This window comes from Pseudochaenichthys georgianus, chromosome 6 (assembly GCF_902827115.2).
Source record: "Pseudochaenichthys georgianus chromosome 6, fPseGeo1.2, whole genome shotgun sequence".
NCBI lineage: Eukaryota > Metazoa > Chordata > Actinopteri > Perciformes > Channichthyidae > Pseudochaenichthys > Pseudochaenichthys georgianus.
Window position 1 is genome coordinate 7,773,812 of NC_047508.1, and position 17,918 is coordinate 7,791,729.

At 43.0% G+C, this 17,918-nt stretch overlaps 1 protein-coding gene across 1 annotated transcript in view; it reads left to right on the forward strand.

The window, feature by feature from the left end:
* The window catches only part of parvaa (parvin, alpha a), a 38,269-nt gene extending 23,159 nt beyond the window's left edge, over positions 1–15,110 (forward strand). The window contains exons 6-13 of the mRNA XM_034085915.1: positions 2,945–3,060; positions 3,191–3,249; positions 4,635–4,654; positions 4,742–4,803; positions 9,008–9,076; positions 9,305–9,406; positions 13,089–13,161; positions 14,431–15,110. Coding sequence (XP_033941806.1) covers positions 2,945–3,060; positions 3,191–3,249; positions 4,635–4,654; positions 4,742–4,803; positions 9,008–9,076; positions 9,305–9,406; positions 13,089–13,161; positions 14,431–14,507 — 578 coding nt within the window. The 3' untranslated portion in view covers positions 14,508–15,110. The remainder of the gene's footprint in view (positions 1–2,944; positions 3,061–3,190; positions 3,250–4,634; positions 4,655–4,741; positions 4,804–9,007; positions 9,077–9,304; positions 9,407–13,088; positions 13,162–14,430) is intronic.
* The last annotated feature ends 2,808 nt before the right edge of the window (positions 15,111–17,918 follow it).

Below are 17,918 nucleotides of genomic sequence, written 5' to 3' on the forward strand. Positions count from 1 at the left end.
ACAACATACTGATACCGGTTAGTAAAAACCATGAATTAATGCTTTGACAAGTCTGCAGACAGACGGCAGGCGAAACACCCTTTTTAAAATGCGTGTTTTCTAAATGGAGATTGGCTAAGCTAACGTTATATATGCTCCGACCGTCCACACTCACAACAACGGCCTACAGACATAAATAAACTAGCGACTGTATTCGCCATGACACAGACAGTCTGTGGTTTGTACTTGTTTAACTTGTGTCTAGTTTCTGAACAGATATGAGGAGCTGTGAGCTCTGAGGGCTAACAGCTAACGGCTGATGTTTTGGTTTTGTGGTTCGCACTGAAGATGACGTCACGGCAATTTTACGCAGCGTAGTTCCGCCCGCCGAACAGCCGATCGCCCCGCTTAGTAGTTACTATAGTTACTACCCCTGTTACTAAACTGTAATGGCAACGCAGCTTAAAGTGAGCCTGGCCTACCAAGGCCAAACTAAGCTGTGCTAAGCCGTGCTAGGTCCTGCAGTGGAAAAGCGCCATAAGACATGTAAAGTACTGAAAAAATTAAGAAAAAATATTCATCTGTACTTTAAAGAAAAGTACTGAGGTAAAAGTACAGTTATGTTTTTATAAAATATAGGTACTCATGCAAATTGAGGAATATTAAGCAAAACACATGTTTCCAAATGTTGTTTTCTTATCATGGTAGCATCTGTGATTATTTATAACAGATGCTAATGTGTTCTCCATGTGACCTGAGTCTTTTTTTACAAAAGCCTGCAGAATATATTAAGATAGTTATTTTTAATGGCCCTTTTTATCTGCCACAGATTAGTAAATACTATGAGGCTTTCAGCACCCTTCCCTTTACTTATATAATTAGCATTAACATGCATATGAGATATATAAGAGGGGGGGGTGGATGTGGGCATTACTGTATGAGTGAGGTAGAAATATGGATGACATGATGGAGACACAGAAAGCTTTGAGATTACAGAATCGATTTTGTGAGAGCACTGCACTAGAGAGAGGCCGTATCAAATGAATTTTATTTCAAACCAAATAATATGACATTCTTTAAAGGCACCTCTGGTACAACGTTGTCCTTGAAAGCTATTTGTGTGAGATACCTTAAAAGAAATGCTAAAGAGCACGGTGAATAACACGCCATGTCATTGATTTTGCAGTCCTTTTATTTGAGGAGCTCTCTTTTGAATCAATTCACTTTTGTTTGTCCCTTCTTTCATTCCTCATGCAGGAGCTGTAGAAAAACATCTCTCCTGATGTGTCTTATTTGGATCCTCTTATGTAGAGAGGATCTAATAGGTTGTTTGTGAAGGCTTTTAGCTTGCTTTCTGTGATTTGGACACTTAATTGATCCTGATTGTGTACCCAAAGGTAAATCCTATTTGTTCGCTTGACTAAAGACATGTGGCTCAGTGTCTCTCGCTGGACTGCTCTTTATGGATGACTTTAGGCAGAAGACCAGAATTTATTTTACTTTCTTTAATATCCCTTCAAGGCAGCTTTTGGCCTCTTGTGTCTGTATTTACCATTGAAGGAATGTGACCGTGCCACGTAAAACTTTTCAGAATATTTGGAAGAATGAAAATATGCTGCTGTTTGGCGACCCATTTCATACAGAAAGGTATTGACTCTTTTATTGAAAAGAAATACAAAAGAAACAGATTGTGAACATTTTGTAATACATTAGTAAGTGGGTAACATGGCTCCCTATAGAGTAGTTCAGTGATGATGTATTGGTATATGCCGACCCGGGAATTGCCATTGGAAGTATTCTCTCGACAAAAAGCAATGGGATGTTCCATTGGATTATTGCATAGAGCAGGGGTGTCAAACTCAATTTCATCACGGGCCACATCAGCATTTTGGTTGCACTCAAAGGGCCGGTTGTAACTTTAAGACTATATAAAAATACATATGTAAATATTTAATATAAACATATGTATTATATAACATTATTGCCTCTGCATTGGATCATTATCGGATAGGGTAATAACTTCATAATTAACTACGTCTGAAAGCAGAAGTCTAGGAGAAATCATGGGGAAGTCTCTTCAGTGAGAATGTCACAAAATGATTTTTTAAAAATTCTGTAAAAAAAAAAAATGTAATTGTAAAAAAAAGTGAAATCTTGAAGAAAGAAAAGTCAAATTCTGAAAACCTAACGGTGGGCTATTAATAGGCTATTTGTTGTCTTATTTAACAAGTTGAGGTATTTATGACTCTTTAGCCCACATTCATTTCCCCTTCCTTCTCTTATATACACATATCATATTTATGTTAAAACTAAAGACAGAAGTAAAAGGTGATGTGATAGAAGTTATTATTATGTGTCAGATAAAAAAGGGTTATCAAAGGAGAATTGGAAGGCTCGATTTACATGCATGGCTACATTGGCTGTTGTTCTCATCTCAGTAGATTGGTGAGGATACAAGAGTTATCCTCCCCAGCGCTCCCTTGGTAAGAAGCAATGGGATTTTTCCATTGGATTTAGGGATATTGCAGACAATAAGAAATGTGGCAAAGATACTTTTATGATACTATGATAACCACTTTTATAATGGTTAAAGAATAAATGCATTCATCAGAAGTAAAACCCCTGCTAAGCTAAAGGCGGCTAATTTGAGTATTCCAGTTGAGCCATTCGTTCGTTAGCAACCGCCATATTTTAAACACATAGAAGTTCAGACATCCATCAGTGGGGTATATTATGTGTTCGAACAAAGCGTTAACATCTTGTGAGCGATTGTTAACATCAGACCAGCTACCACCTGCCATCCAACTCTTTCCTAGGACTCATTCCCCCACCATTGTACTGATTGCAGTCCAGACAGCATTTCCAGTTATATAACACTTAATATACATACCGGCATGGAACCACCATGTATTCATGTTCTTTGCTCCATAACGTCATTCTGTTGCTCTTCTCTGCCCGGTGTTAGCGGTTCATGCTAAGAGTATCGTTGCCATCCTGCACCTGCTGGTGGCGCTGTCTCAGCACTTCAGAGCTCCAATCAGACTGCCTGACCACGTTTCCATTCAAGTAGTGGTTGTCCAGGTGGGTGGGACCTTGTTTGAGTGTGACAATACAGCATGTTTCTTAGTTCAGGTGCCAGTACATTTCTGATAACCACTAGAATACAACACAATCCCACATTAACATCCTTTCCTCCTTTCGTGTCTCACAGAAAAGAGAGGGCATCCTTCAGTCCAGACAAATTCAAGAGGAGATCACTGGCAACACAGAGTGAGTACGCTCTGATGCCGACTTATTGCACACCTCACAGGGTGTAGCTGTTGACAGACATTAGTGCTGCTAACAGCTCTCTGTTACCATGACACAAATGGTTTCTACATTAACTTAAAGTCTCATTAGAGACTAATTAAAAAAATACTTTGAGTATTTTTCTATGGAGAACATACTGAATAGAATTCCAAACTGTGACCGTGATCATCTTATTTTCTGCAAACTAAACTTTGGAGCACACTTTGCTTTAGATGGAATATGTCAAGAAATGCTGTGCAATGATGAATATACCAACATTTCAACAACATATGTGATGGCACCTTTAGCTGAAGAATTAGACTATTTAAAACACACACACACACACACACACACACACACACACACACACACACACACACACACACACACACACACACACACACACACACACACACACACACACACACACACACACACACACACACACACACACACACACACACACACACACACACACACACACACACACACACACACACACACACACACATTGTCTCCCTTTGAGGATGTCCTGCAGCCTGACAGCAGCAACGAGGGAGATAACAGGAGACCAACACACACACACACACACACACACACACACACACACACACACACACACACACACACACACACACACACACACACACACACACACACACACACACACACACACACACACACACACACACACACACACACACACACACACACACACACACACGTCATGGTAGGTGACAGAGGAAATACGGTTATTACCACACCACCAGGCCCATTGCCCAGACCTGCCTGCCTTAGCCATCACAGATTACACCGTGTGTGTGTGTGCGCGCGCGCGCCATTTCTTGCTAGCTTGCCCACCGCGATATCCCTTCCCCGGGGACACTCACACTGCGGTATTCTCTCCTCTCCAAAGACCACCTGACCCTTTCCAAAAACAACATCCTCCACAGTGTTCACATTGTAATAACACAGAAGAGAGGCCCCTCCATTCCCATAGAACACCTGCATGTCTTCATTCATTGTATCAATACCACACTGTACTGTTGAGATTATCGCATTGTGCTACAGTATGTGTCCTTGTTAAACTCCCAGTGAGGATACCCAGGTTATACGAATACCCAAGGTGTACCTGTGTTTATTGTTAATCAAATGATGATACCCTAGTTACATTATTGTATTGTCCTTTCTGAGACATAATCCCTTCATTCTCTACATTCCTCTGTGATTGAACTGGAAGCACGGTCCTCGTTTCCCTTTGTCTTGTATGGATATTCCAGTATTGTTAATAAGCAAATACTGCCTCGGAATTGTGTTGTGATTTTTTTTTTTAAATCTTTTTTCTGATGTTCTCCTCTTTCTCGCAGGGCTTTCTCTGGCAGGCACGGTATGTCGAACAGTGTGTAGAACAATGTTTATTCCAGGAGTATCCACATTTCTGGGATAATAATGACTTTTGTTTGTTTTCTTACAGAGCGTGATGCTTTCGACACCCTGTTTGACCATGCTCCGGATAAGCTGAATGTTGTCAAAAAGGTACGGAGGCTTTGCAGTGGCAATCTGGATTTGAGCTTCCATATTTGTCACCATTGTGGCGGTCTGATGGAGGAATGGCAAATACATCAATATAAAAATCAGGTCTTATGCTAGTCTCCTAGGAAGAGCATTCGCTGTTGACGAAACTTTTCTACTGGCCAAATGATAATACTACAAGTTCCAAGTCAGTTGCCGTGGCATTGACTTTATTCGGCCCAAAAGTACTTTTCCCCACTGATTTAGGGTGCATTCACACCTAATTAGGGATGGTCCGATCGGCAATTTCGGGGCCGATCGCCGGAATCAGTATCGGCCGATACCGATCGAGTGGGCGGGGCCTAAATGGAAGATTTAAACATCACTTTAAATCTTCCATTTAAAGTGATGTTTAAAACTCAGTTAATGGGGCTCATTCACTGGAGCTTCCACAAACAACAACCAACTTAATTATTACATTCAAATGAAGTACATTATTCAAGTTTACATTAACTTTGGATAATAACATGGGAGAAATTAGCGGAAGCGCTCTCTTTTCCTCTCTCCCTCTCTCTCTCTCCCCCCTCTCCCTCTCTCCCTCTCCTGACAGCCTGTCAGTATCTCATGCAGCTCACTGATCCAGTAATGAGTGACCCGACAGTGAAGAATACATATATTTATAATAACTAGTTTAGCTTGTTCCAGAGGTAGATAAAATAGCTAAGTGTGTTAGGTCTAACTCTTACGGTACGTCCACACAGCAGCTTTTCAAAAATCTTGAAAATCTTGGAGCTGGGCGTGTCTGACAGCGTGGTGATTTTTTGCGAGCAACGCGACCAACACCCAATCACATAAATCTCCCACCCCTGACATACAAAGCAAAAAACCCCAGGGATTTTATGCGAGCAATATATATATATATATAAACTCCCCAAACAGGCGAAAACCTACCAGTTTCACCCACTGTCTCTGCCACCTCCCTCCATGCCTGGTTCCTCCGGTTTGTATCCCGTTAATAGTTCTGGTCGTAAAGAACCGGGTGATTTGCGACCGTAATTTGTCGTTTGGAATATGAGGAAATGAACTGCGGTCTGGTTCTCCCTGTGTGTGTGTTTCGTTCCGCTCACCGGTCCGGCGGGCGGAGCTACAGGATTTCTGCTTCACACACACGTTGCATACCACTATTATACTGTCTTTTTCGGACACCTTAAAATAATGCCAGACCGGTGAAGCCATTTTGGCGAGCTTGTTTTGCCGCACACAGAGAAAAGTGTCATGTATTTTACGTCATGCGATCGGCTCTCGCGATCGGCTCTCGCGATCGGCATGTCTCGAGAGCACCGATCGATCGGTAGAGAGTGAGTATCGGCCGATCTCGATCGGTGACCGATTGATCGGAGCATCCCTACACCTAATAGTCCGCTTCTCTGGTGCGCACCAGACCACAGTTTGTTACATTGTTTAATTCTTCAGAAGGTGCGGTTTGCGTTCACACGGGCAAAACTTAAACGGACTATAAACTTTAAACACAAGTCGTGTGCTCGGAAATGCTGTTCAACCATTGGTCAGACATTAAGGGGGTAAAAACGCAAATCCCGGCAATTTCTACCGGAGCCTCCGCCATGGAGCATCGGCAGGTTATTTTCATGCTGTTGTTAATCTGGAGAGCTGAGAGCATATCAACTGCAACGGCGCATACGATATAATCAGACAACGTGCGATAAAAACATTATAACACATATAATGAGACGTTCTGCAGTAAGGAGGGGCGTTTCACCGACGACAGGCGTTCTTACTTTTATGTAGCTGACGGAGAATTTTTACTTTACACGACACTGCTCAACACTTCATTCTGCTTCACTCTTTAAATTAACAACCGCGGATGTCTTGAAAGATTCTTTCGCTAAAGATTTTTGAAGACATCCGCGTTCTTGTGACACGTAAATACTGCGCTTCCTATGTTTTGGTGCGGACTGCGTTCACACCAGCAATGAACCGCTCCAGAGTTCACTAGCAAGCGGTCCGAGACCACCTGTTTTAGCGGACCAGAGTCCGGTTGTTTAGTTCACTTCAGAGGTCTCGGACTGCGTTCACACCGACCCAAATGAACCGCACCAAGCGGCTAAACGCACCAGGGTTCGATTCAACCGGACTATACAAGGCAGGTGTGAACGCACCCTTTAAAATAGGTGGTCTCGGAGTGCTTGCTAGTGAACTCTGGAGCGGTTCATTGCTGGTGTGAACGCAGTCCTCACCAAAACATAGGAAGTGTAGTATTTATGCATCACAAGAACGCGGATGTCTTCTTTCGCGAAAGATTTTGAAGACATCCGCGGTTGTTTAGTTAAAGAGTGAAGCAGAATGAAGTGTTGAACAGTGTCGTAAAAATGCTCCGTACATAAATGTCAGAGCCACCTGTCGTCTGTGAAACCTCCTTACTGCAGAACGTCTCATATGTGTTATAATGTTTTTTAACAGACGTTGTCTGATTATATAATCATATGCGCGGGCCGGTAGTGTCTGTTGATCTCCAACAGCAGCATGAAAATAACCTGCCCAAATTGCCGATGCTCCATGGCGGAGGCTCCGGTAGAAATTTGCGTTTTTACCCCCTTAATGTCTGTCCAATGGTTGAACAGCATTTCCGTGCACATGACTTGTGTTTAAAGTAGTGCTGTCAAAATTATCGCGTTAACGGCGGTAATTAATTTTTTGAATTAATTGTGCTAAAATATTTAACGCATTTAACGCAGAATGGCCCGCCCCATACGTGCCACCAGTGGCAGCGCCAGGGTATGGCTGGGGTAGGCTACACCCATACCAAGAAATGGCTTAGCCCCACCATGAAACATGATGTTAAAGTAAGCAAAATAAAGTCTGCCAACTCGCGCGGAGTAAATTGCACAGACAGCAGTTAGTCAGATTGATTTCAGTAGCCACGGTTCTGAAAACTTTTATCACGTAGTGATCGTCTTCTCAATAGAACATCTTTGATAACGGCGTGGTGTTGTTGCAGGAAGTCCCGCGGAGAATACTTTTGCTGTAGTACAGGGGTGCACATAACTGGTACGCAGGTTATGTAATCTGAAATGCGTACCGTCACTTGTGTCACAAAGCGCATTTGCGTACCGACGTACTTGTGAAGCTTTTCCAGAAGGCGGTTAGATCACCGGACGACAGAGTCGGTCTCCGTGTGCACAGACAGGGCTGCTGTTAACGTCGGTCTGTACAACGGAACTGTGCCTACGCCAACCGGCTGCGGAGGGAGACTCCCCCCCCCTTCACTGGAGAACTGCGCTAAAACAGCTGATCACAACGTTCACACTCTGTGGTCACGAAGTACTCCACTAGCCCCCCCCCCCCCACCTCCCTCTGTCGACTTTCCTGAAGTACTCCCCCGTTGATAGAAATCAACACGTAATGAATTAAGACCCCACGGTTTGATGATGGATGGGTGTGTGGGCTGTCTTTCATTTTGACACGCAGAAAAATGTTATAATAAACATAGATACTGTGTTAAATTGATATATCCGCCTGCTTTCATTTATCTTTCCATTCCCACAACAATATACATAAATAAATGGCATATTTTGGACATAGTTCGAATGGTGATTAATCATGATTAATTAATTTTTAAGCTGTGATTAATCTGATTAAAATTTGTAATCGTTTGACAGCCCTAGTTTAAAGTTTATAGTCCGTTTGAGTTTTGCCCGTGTGAACGCAAACCGAACCTTCTGAAAAATGTAACAAACTGTCGTCTGGTGCGCACCTGAAGACGGACTACTAGGCGTGATGAGACCTAAGATTCAGATTCTTATCGATGATGGGTCATATCATTGCATGTAATAACTGGGATTCTCCACCAAATGCAGTTTGTTTAGTTTCTTACAAGCCAAATGCAGTTGAATAAATATATCAGTGATTACATTATTTCCTGTCCAAATTGACCACTCATCACAATCAAATTGAACACTGTCTGCGTTTTCACTTCTGTCCAGACATTAAGTTTGTAGTTTCAAAGTAGAAGTTGTCACAGTGGCTAAGACCTCCAGTATGGTTGCCAAAGGCCAAGTCGTTGATGCCACATTACTGACTTTTTTTACCCCTTTTTTTTTTTTTATGCATGTCTACAATTTATATGTACGCATATCTTTGCATTTTCATTACCTGTGTTATCTGAAATGTCGCAAACTTCTGAGACATACCTTCCTTTGTGTTTCCTCAGACATTGATCACTTTTGTGAACAAACACCTCAACAAGCTCAACCTGGAGGTGTCTGAATTGGACACACAGGTACGTCACACACCTGCATAGAAACTTTTTTCAAATCCCTGACACAATGCTTGACTCCATATTCCAATGTTCCAAAAGTCCATTATTTTGAAAAGCATGTCCATCACAGCATGTGTCTCATAGTAATTGAGATTGTTGTCTTGTGGAAACCTGGGAACATGCCACCTATTTAAGTCATTATTGCTGTTGGTCCATTCTCAAGGTTACACCCCTGTCCTTCTCTGTCAGTTTGCAGACGGCGTGTACCTGGTGCTGCTGATGGGGCTGCTGGAGGGATACTTCGTACCGCTCTACAACTTCTTCCTAACACCAGAGAACTTTGACCAAAAGGTGTAGTGCGATTTCTTTTTCTTTGTCCCTCAGAGATCGTTCAAAAGTGTCACATGACCAAATATGGTGGTCAGTGCAGCACTTGGAAGCAAAGAAGGACATACTTGGTACTAGTAGTAGTAAGGAGGCGTGTGGTGCAGTGGGTTGTGCGTTGGTGTTCGGATCAGGGTCGAAGGTTCAAACCCCACTGCAGTCAGCATGTCGTTGTGTCCCTGTGACACTTCACCCCAAAGGCGTCTAACAAGTGACATGTAATGTAATGTAGTATATTTCATGTTTGATTGAATGAAGGGGGTATTCATCTTTGAAACTCAAGATTTTGGGTGAAAAAATGATATATTTACTTATTCACCCATATATGTTTCTAAGTATTGTTGTATGTGATGTTTCGTGATGTTCAGACTGGGTCAAAGCTGGCCGTTTGTCATCCCATTATTCTGGTATCCACTGCTTTTAATTCAGGGCCAACAAACGTTTCTCAACGCATATCTTTCTCTTCTCTTCTGATTAGTTTTGTGTTGCATCTGTTGCTCTACCCATGACATAAGAGAGCAGCTGTGACCTTTGTAGAGTGGGCCTGGCTCATGTAACAAGACGGCAAGAATTCCACAATATGTACAAATGCAACTTGTTTTGATGCAGCATCTTAGACACGCAGGCATGTGTACTTGTTGTTGTTATCTGAGCCATATTAATGAACAACATCTTAAATATTTGAGATCGATAGAGTAGTGCAGTGATGATGTTTTTTGTAGGCTGACATGGAGTTCTGTACTGATATTCTGTACACACTGTGAAGACCACTGAGACAAATGTAACATTTGTGATATTGGGCTATATAAATAAACATTGATTGATTGATTGATTGAGTTAGCATTGCAAGGCCCACTCGACAAGAAGCAATGGGATTTATTTTATTGGATTTTGGAAAATGGCCAAAAAGAAGCTTTGTGGCCACACGTTTATGATGCATGTTTTATTCAGTGGGGTAGCCTCCACACATTAACAGTACTTTGCACATAAAGGGAATTGCCAGAAGTGAAAATCTTACGCTATAGTCGAACTACATCATCCTTATATGACGTCACCGTCGCTAAGCTAAAGGTGGCTAATGTTCATCATGATGACGTTTGGTAGTTTCACTTGTTGTCTTGTTAGCAACTGCTGTTTTTATGAAACATAGAAGCTTTAAACATTCAATAGTGTGGTCTTTACTGACATGTGTTATGTCATACATAAAGACAAGAACATCTTTCAGCTTGTGTGAACCACATACCTGATTTCATTCATCTAATAAAAAAGCTATTCAAAAAACAATTGACTTTGAGACGAAGAAACCCGAAAGTGCTAGGAGAAAGATCCCGACCACAGTCTGTGTGATCCTGACCCATGTTTGGTTGTGACCTATAGTTTGAGCAAAACTCTTGAATCAATACTTGATTTGTGAGGATCCTCAGCACTGGGAGCCAGGACTCTCCTCTCAATAGCCGGGTAAATGCCATCCGTTTGCCCCAGAGCCCATTCAGTGCAGAGCCATCTCCCACTCCATTGGCCTCTGTAGTACTACGGTATTCTGAACAGGCAATCTGAGGGGACACCACAGTAGCCTTTTGTTTGGGTCTTGGCCAGCGGCCCCCGCCAAGCTGCGGAGCAGAATGGGCATCAGTGCTACATTGTACAAAACTACACACACACACACACACACACACACACACACACACACACACACACACACACACACACACACACACACACACACACACACACACACACACACACACACACACACACACACACACACACACACACACACACACACACACACACACACACACACACACACACACACACACACACACACACACACACACACACCTGGCCCGGAAGCACAGGCACCAGCCCCACAGCATCTGTAATCTCCTTTTGCACAGGGAAACACTGGAGTGGTGTCGGGGCTCAGCTCTATTAGTGTGTGTGTGTGTGTGTGTGTGTGTGTGTGTGTGTGTGTGTGTGTGTGTGTGTGTGTGTGTGTGTGTGTGTGTGTGTGTGTGTGACGTGTGTGTGTGTGTGTGCCTATATGCATATCGATGATACACCAGGGGTGGGCTGTGAAAAGCATCAAGAAAGCACTCCTGCTGCTGCTCAGTAGATCTCTATGTAAGGCTCATTCTCTTCTTTTCTTTTTGACTGTATTAGGGAAGACTAAGGTCACGCTTCCCACACAATAAAAGCTTTTAGTACATCTCAGCAGGGTGACACACACACACACACACACACACACACACACACACACACACACACACACACACACACACACACACACACACACACACACGCGCGCACGCGCACACACAATGAGCTGAGAATGGAAAACATCTTTGAACTCTTCCTGTCGCTTCCCTCTGATTGCTTTTCTTCTCCTCTCCCTTACACTTTTATTTTTCAGATTCACTTAAATATCTTTTCTGGTTTCCGACACAGAACTGGACTCTACCTGATATTTAAAAGAATCATCCGGAACAAACGTGGGTTCCATCTTTTGAGTAAACATCAGCCCCAAGGAAGTTGACCAGGCTGTTCAGCAAATGGTGGTTACTTCAACTTCCGTTCTCGCCGGTGACGTGTGGGGCTCAAAATATACTTTTTACAATTGGGTCACATTGGGAAAAAGACGCCTGGATACCAGCGCAAACACGACACACACTTAAGGCCGTTATTTAAACCATTCGAGCCTTAAGGTTGTAAAATGCTGACTGAGCAGACACCAGCTGTGACGCTGCCATAAATGAGTAGATTAGAGACGGGCCTTAAAGACAATCAGAAGTGTGCATACTTTATTGAGTGCTGCAGGAATAGGTCCTTAAACAAGAACATTAATTAGCATTTAACCACTTCCCTTTCCCTCGCCTCAGTCAACAACATGTGTAAGGGTTTGTGGTTAGAGGCCTTAAATACAGTCTGTTAAATACAGGCAAGAGATTTTCACATTTTGTTCGACACCACAAAGTACGCCAGCAGTTACCCGGCTCGTCAATGCCTGAAGCTTCTGTGTGGTACGAAACGGCGGTTGCTAACAAGCACTTAATCATCATGCTGAACACGAGCCCGCCTTTAGCTTAGCGCTGGTGGTGCACAGCCGTGCGGACAGGATCAAGTTAGTTTATAGCCTCAAAGTTGCTTTTCACTTCTGGCAAATCCATGCGCACTTCAAAGATCACAACGTGGTGTGGAGATGATCCTCCTGAACAACTCGCATCAGGGTTATAAACGTGTTTGCCACAGAGTTCATGTCGAGGGAGCCCTTGTGACGCTCACTTCTGGTAACTTTCATAGGACTGAACCGCGCCCCTTCACTTCATACATTCATGGTCAGCCCTGCACGATGGCATCATTCATCATGTTCACCGTACACGCATGCGCTTGCACTTGGAATGGCATTCAAACCTGGCGTGTATCAGTCTCTTGGAGGTTTTTGATTGGCTCTGCTGACATGTATCCATTAAGAGGGTGTGTGTGCATCTGCTGAAGGCGTGTGGTCGTACGGGGCAGTGTTGTGTTCGCCCACACGGGAAACTGTGGTCGCACGATTGAATCGACCCACAGTGTGTTTTGGGATTGAGCAACCAGTGTGCGTGTTCCGTTATCATCGTGTTTGACCTAACAGCCTCTCTCCCGCCTGCAGGTCCACAATGTGTCCTTCTCCTTTGAGCTGATGCAGGACGGAGGTCTGGAGAGACCCAAACCCCGACCAGAGGGTAGGAAGCACATTTAACTGGGGATATACACTTTTGTAATTCTGATTTGAGAAGAAATGTTCCTGTTACCTGTTGATTGAACTTGTATTTGGGCGGTGGTGGCGAAGTCGATAGGGACTTGGCTTGGCAACTGGAAGGTCACCAGTTCAAGTCCCGGCAAGACCAAGTGCTACCGAGGTGTCCCTGAGCAAGGCACCGTTCCCCACGCTGCTCCCCGGGCGCAGTTCAAAATGGCTGCACACTGCTCCTAACACTAGGATGGGTCAAATGCAGAGAAACAATTTCCCCACGGGGATTAATAAAAGTCCATCTTATCTGATACATTGGAACACCCAGAGAGCAGCCTGCAGCACCCCCTGTTTCGTAGACTTTCGGCTGCAGACACCGTCTACAGGCGGCTGTGGCTCAGGATAGGGTGTAAGCTGAAGGACATGTGGTATAATGTAACACAGGTATAATCAGTAGCGACAGGCGTGTGTCTCATTCAGCCGCTTCGCTACATATTACACCAAAACAACAATCTGTATTTCACAAAGAAATGAGCCGTAACTTTTGCATGGCCTTATTATATGATTGTAATCTTTCACATTATGCTAACTGGAAGGCAATCCTCATACACATCACACATGGTGGATATACAGACCTTTGCAACTGGTTGCCACACGTGGTGCAAAGGGACGTGATCTCATTTCAGCCAACGAAACAGGAGGGGCCCGGCGAGGACCTCTATATTCTCACTGATGTATGTTCATTCATATAAATGTCCGAATACTCTTAGAATACGCCACTATTGAGCAGGGTTGACTACATACAATCAAAATAATAAGCAGCCGCAGGTCTTCAGTCAAAACTAAATATGTAAACTTGTGAGAACTCTCAATCTGACAAAAGAGAAAGACATTGGGCCTTGGGACAGCTCACCTTGTGGAGTTGGTCCCATGTCCCGGGACTCAGAGGACCTGGGTTCGATTCTGATCTGGGGATCATACACATGTTATCTCCCCAGTTCAAATCTGTCGCTATAATAAAAGCACAAGAGGCCCAAAAAGATATCTACATAAAATACTTGTTTTTAAATACAAAAATGTATTGAAAGTTACCAGTTCATAACATGTATCACATAGCTACCATTACATGTTTAACATACTGGTTATTATAAAGAAAATGTGTTATTATTATACATTTATCTACCTAGTATTCATCTTAACCTTAGCTGTAAGTATGGCTCCAAGATATGTCTATATTGAACTTATGATTTTGTTTCTCCAGATATCGTGAACTGCGACCTTAAGTCCACACTGCGCGTCCTCTATAACCTCTTCACCAGGTACAGGAACGTGGACTGAGCCAAGTGTGGAAGAAACATTATCTTATGGACCACGTGTTTTCCCTTCTTTTGGTTGTATCTTCTTTTATCTGAAAGCATACATCACATTCCTTGTTCCAACATTTACCACACACATCTGTATGTTTGTAATATATCCTTGAAAGACACAAAATGCATGACTTTATATTGTAAATTGGACAATGCTTTACAGTCGCAGACATCTACATAAGATTTTTGAAGTCATAAATAATTCTGTACGGATGTTTGTCCCCCTGCATTGATATCATGAAAGGGAGATTTAAAGATAAGTATCTTTTAATTCAGAAAAGAAAAGGTTTAACTGTATTTATTGTACATTTTGGTACACCTGTTTAGTCTTACTTATCCATGTTTGCATCTCTGCTCTTGTTTATGTCGTTCATATAAGTGGCTTTTATTTTAACATGTGAACACTGCACTGCATTGCTCCGCTGTTGTCTTAACGGTCCACATTTATTGTGCATGTGTGGAGCGACATTTCAAATATTTGACCTCTGTTGTCCTCACTGTAAACACCAAGGCTTTACTCCGCAGGCAATCTCTGTCTTGTGTATGATTAAAGTCAACATTCTATTATCACTTACATTGTTGTGGTTTTATTCATCTCACGTTGCCCTTCCCTTTTTACCCAGTTCAGATTCGGACGGTTCGGTTGGTTCTCCCGGTTTTGCACTAGCAGCGTTGTAAACAATGAATTGTATTGAGGATCATTTACAGCTACGGAATGATTTTAAACTACCACATCCATAATATGTTCGTGGCTACCAGGATGACATGTGAAAACGGCTGAAAATGTAAGTTCAATCAGGAGAGACGTGATGATGGAATACACGTTTATTATCGGTCACATTATATAAATGAAACATAATGATGACAGTTTATAACAGGTGGATGAAATATGTTTTGGCGATTAGGCCCAGGTTTTGTAGGACATCATTCGGGAAGGGAAAGAACCGTTTCTGATGAACCCCCCTGGGTCTAGACCTGGTGGTGGTGATAAGTGGTTAGGTCCGGTTGGAAGGGAGGAGGTTGAGCTTGGCCCTGAGTTGGAAGCAGGAGGCGAAGGTGTGGAGGAGGGTTGCGCGTTGACGCCTGAAAGACAGCTGATAGCAAAGGGGAGAGCATATATAGAGGGTTTAACAGGTGCGATAATTAGGCTTGTGAATGGAGGGAAGTGATAGGTTGGCTAAGGAGTGGCGCTCCCTGTCATCCAGTGGAGGGAGCGAGTATTGCCATGACGAGCAATACGAAGTGATAGGTCTTCCTGCCTGAACCTGTGCTGAGCTTCATGACACCTTTCATAACTCTGTAGTGTTTTTGGTGTAGTTGGCTCGACTGTGAGGAACTACAAAGCACATGGCCAGATGTCAGACTACAAACTAAAGCAAATGTCAATAGCTTTTATAAAATCAACTTAACATGGAGACCAAATCCAAATAATCGGCCCGTGTGCTATTAATATAGCAATCATCGGCTATCTATTTTACAAGCTGGCTAGCATACGTTAGCAGTGTTGGGCAAGTTACTTCCAAAATGTAATATATTACATATTACTTATTACTCTCTTTTGAAAGTAATAAGTTACATTACAATATTACTGTCTCTGAGTCTGAAATGTAATGAGTTACACTACTTTAGTTACTTTTTGAGTTACTTTCACCAAAATAACCGCAAAAGAATGGCTAGGTATTTTAAATGCTGAAATGTAGTTTAGTGCAGCTCATTATGCATCCAGTGAAGGGCGATGTGGTATAGCATAACAACTGTGTTGGCCCTAAGGCTACTAACAACTTGTATTACACGGGTTAGTTGAATACTCCATTCTGATTGTAAATTCTTAACATGTGACACGTTGATAATACAGCCGTACAGACCACTGTCAAGGACTATAATGAAGGTTGCTAAAGTGGATCAAGAAAGAGAAAGGACAAGAGGTTAAAAGACGGAGCGCTGGACGTCAGATAAATCACCAGAAGAAGGCAGAGAGGAAGTGAACAATAACAGGGCACGGAATGGGCTCTGTAGTGTGTTTAGCATATGGCCGTGTGCAGGCCCGGTTCCAGAACAAAATGACTCAGGGTGCCTCTGAGGTCACAGGGGGCGCAGCAGTAGCAGGTTTACATGAGCAATAGTGTTGCCCGGCAACAGCAATGCAAAATAGCATCGATGGTCCCCAATGAACAGATTATGGCATGTGTTATGTTTTGAAACCAAGCAAGTGAGAACATTTCAAGTGAGTTAAAAGTGCAATCCTGAAATATCTCATACAGTCCAAAGTGGACTGTGGCAAGGAAAAGCACAACAGCTTCAAAACTGTACTGATAAAACAAATGAGAACATATTGTAAATCAAGACACATATTATTTGAACCAGCTCATGGTTTGAAATGGCAAACATTGAAAAACCATGTAGCCTACTATATCATCACTTCGGTCCCATCATATACTCTGGGAAGAGAATATTTACTGTGCTTGAAAACTGGTATCACATCATCATGTGAGGTTGACTTTGTGACCTGGAGATCATTTCAGCTGCAACATTAGCTCGGTGAGAAGCTTGGGATATGAGATCTTTCTGTAGCCATTCGTGGCGAAGGCATATGTGCTATTGTATGCATTATTTTTGACCCAACATTTCTACAGGCATGGCAGAATATGGCACTATTTTCACATATTCTAGCCCTTGTCTATTTGTATACCACGAGCTGCAAGATGACCACCTAACCCCACTGTACAGGCGGGTACTTGTTTAGATATACCTGGGCAGGCTCTGTTTTGCCGTGGTATCCTGGCACCTGCGGGCCGCAGAGGGGCGGCGTAGTTTCGGGCGACGAAGACTGCTGCTCCGGGGGCGAGGGCGGCGAGTCAGGCGGGAGTAAGCTAGTGTCCACAACGGAGGGTAACGTGACCCGTTGCTACTGTCTGCAGTAGATGCAGTGTTGCTGGCATTTAGTGATGGTATTTTCGTATAAATGATTATCCTCAGATGTGTGTCACTGCTGTGGAAGCACTTTGGAAATGATGCACGGGAGCAGGTCACGCGCACCTGACACAATTTGTTGTTAGTATTTTTCGCAAAACGCATACATAAGCAGGAAACACCTGCAAATAATGAAATGAAAAACAAACAAACCCTGAAAACAAATACAACAGAAAAACGCTGCATTTACAGAAATGATGCAAACTAAATATAACACACAAACCCCGAAAACAAACGCAACAAAAAAACGCTGCAAATACCAAAACGATATGCAAAGTCCAAAGCACATACAAATCCCAAAACACATTAAAAGAAAAACATTCCGGAAGTGCTCCAGGCCTCTAGGGGGCGCGCTACGTGGAACAGATTGATATCTGACCAGACACAGAGAGAACGAACAAGAGTGATGGAA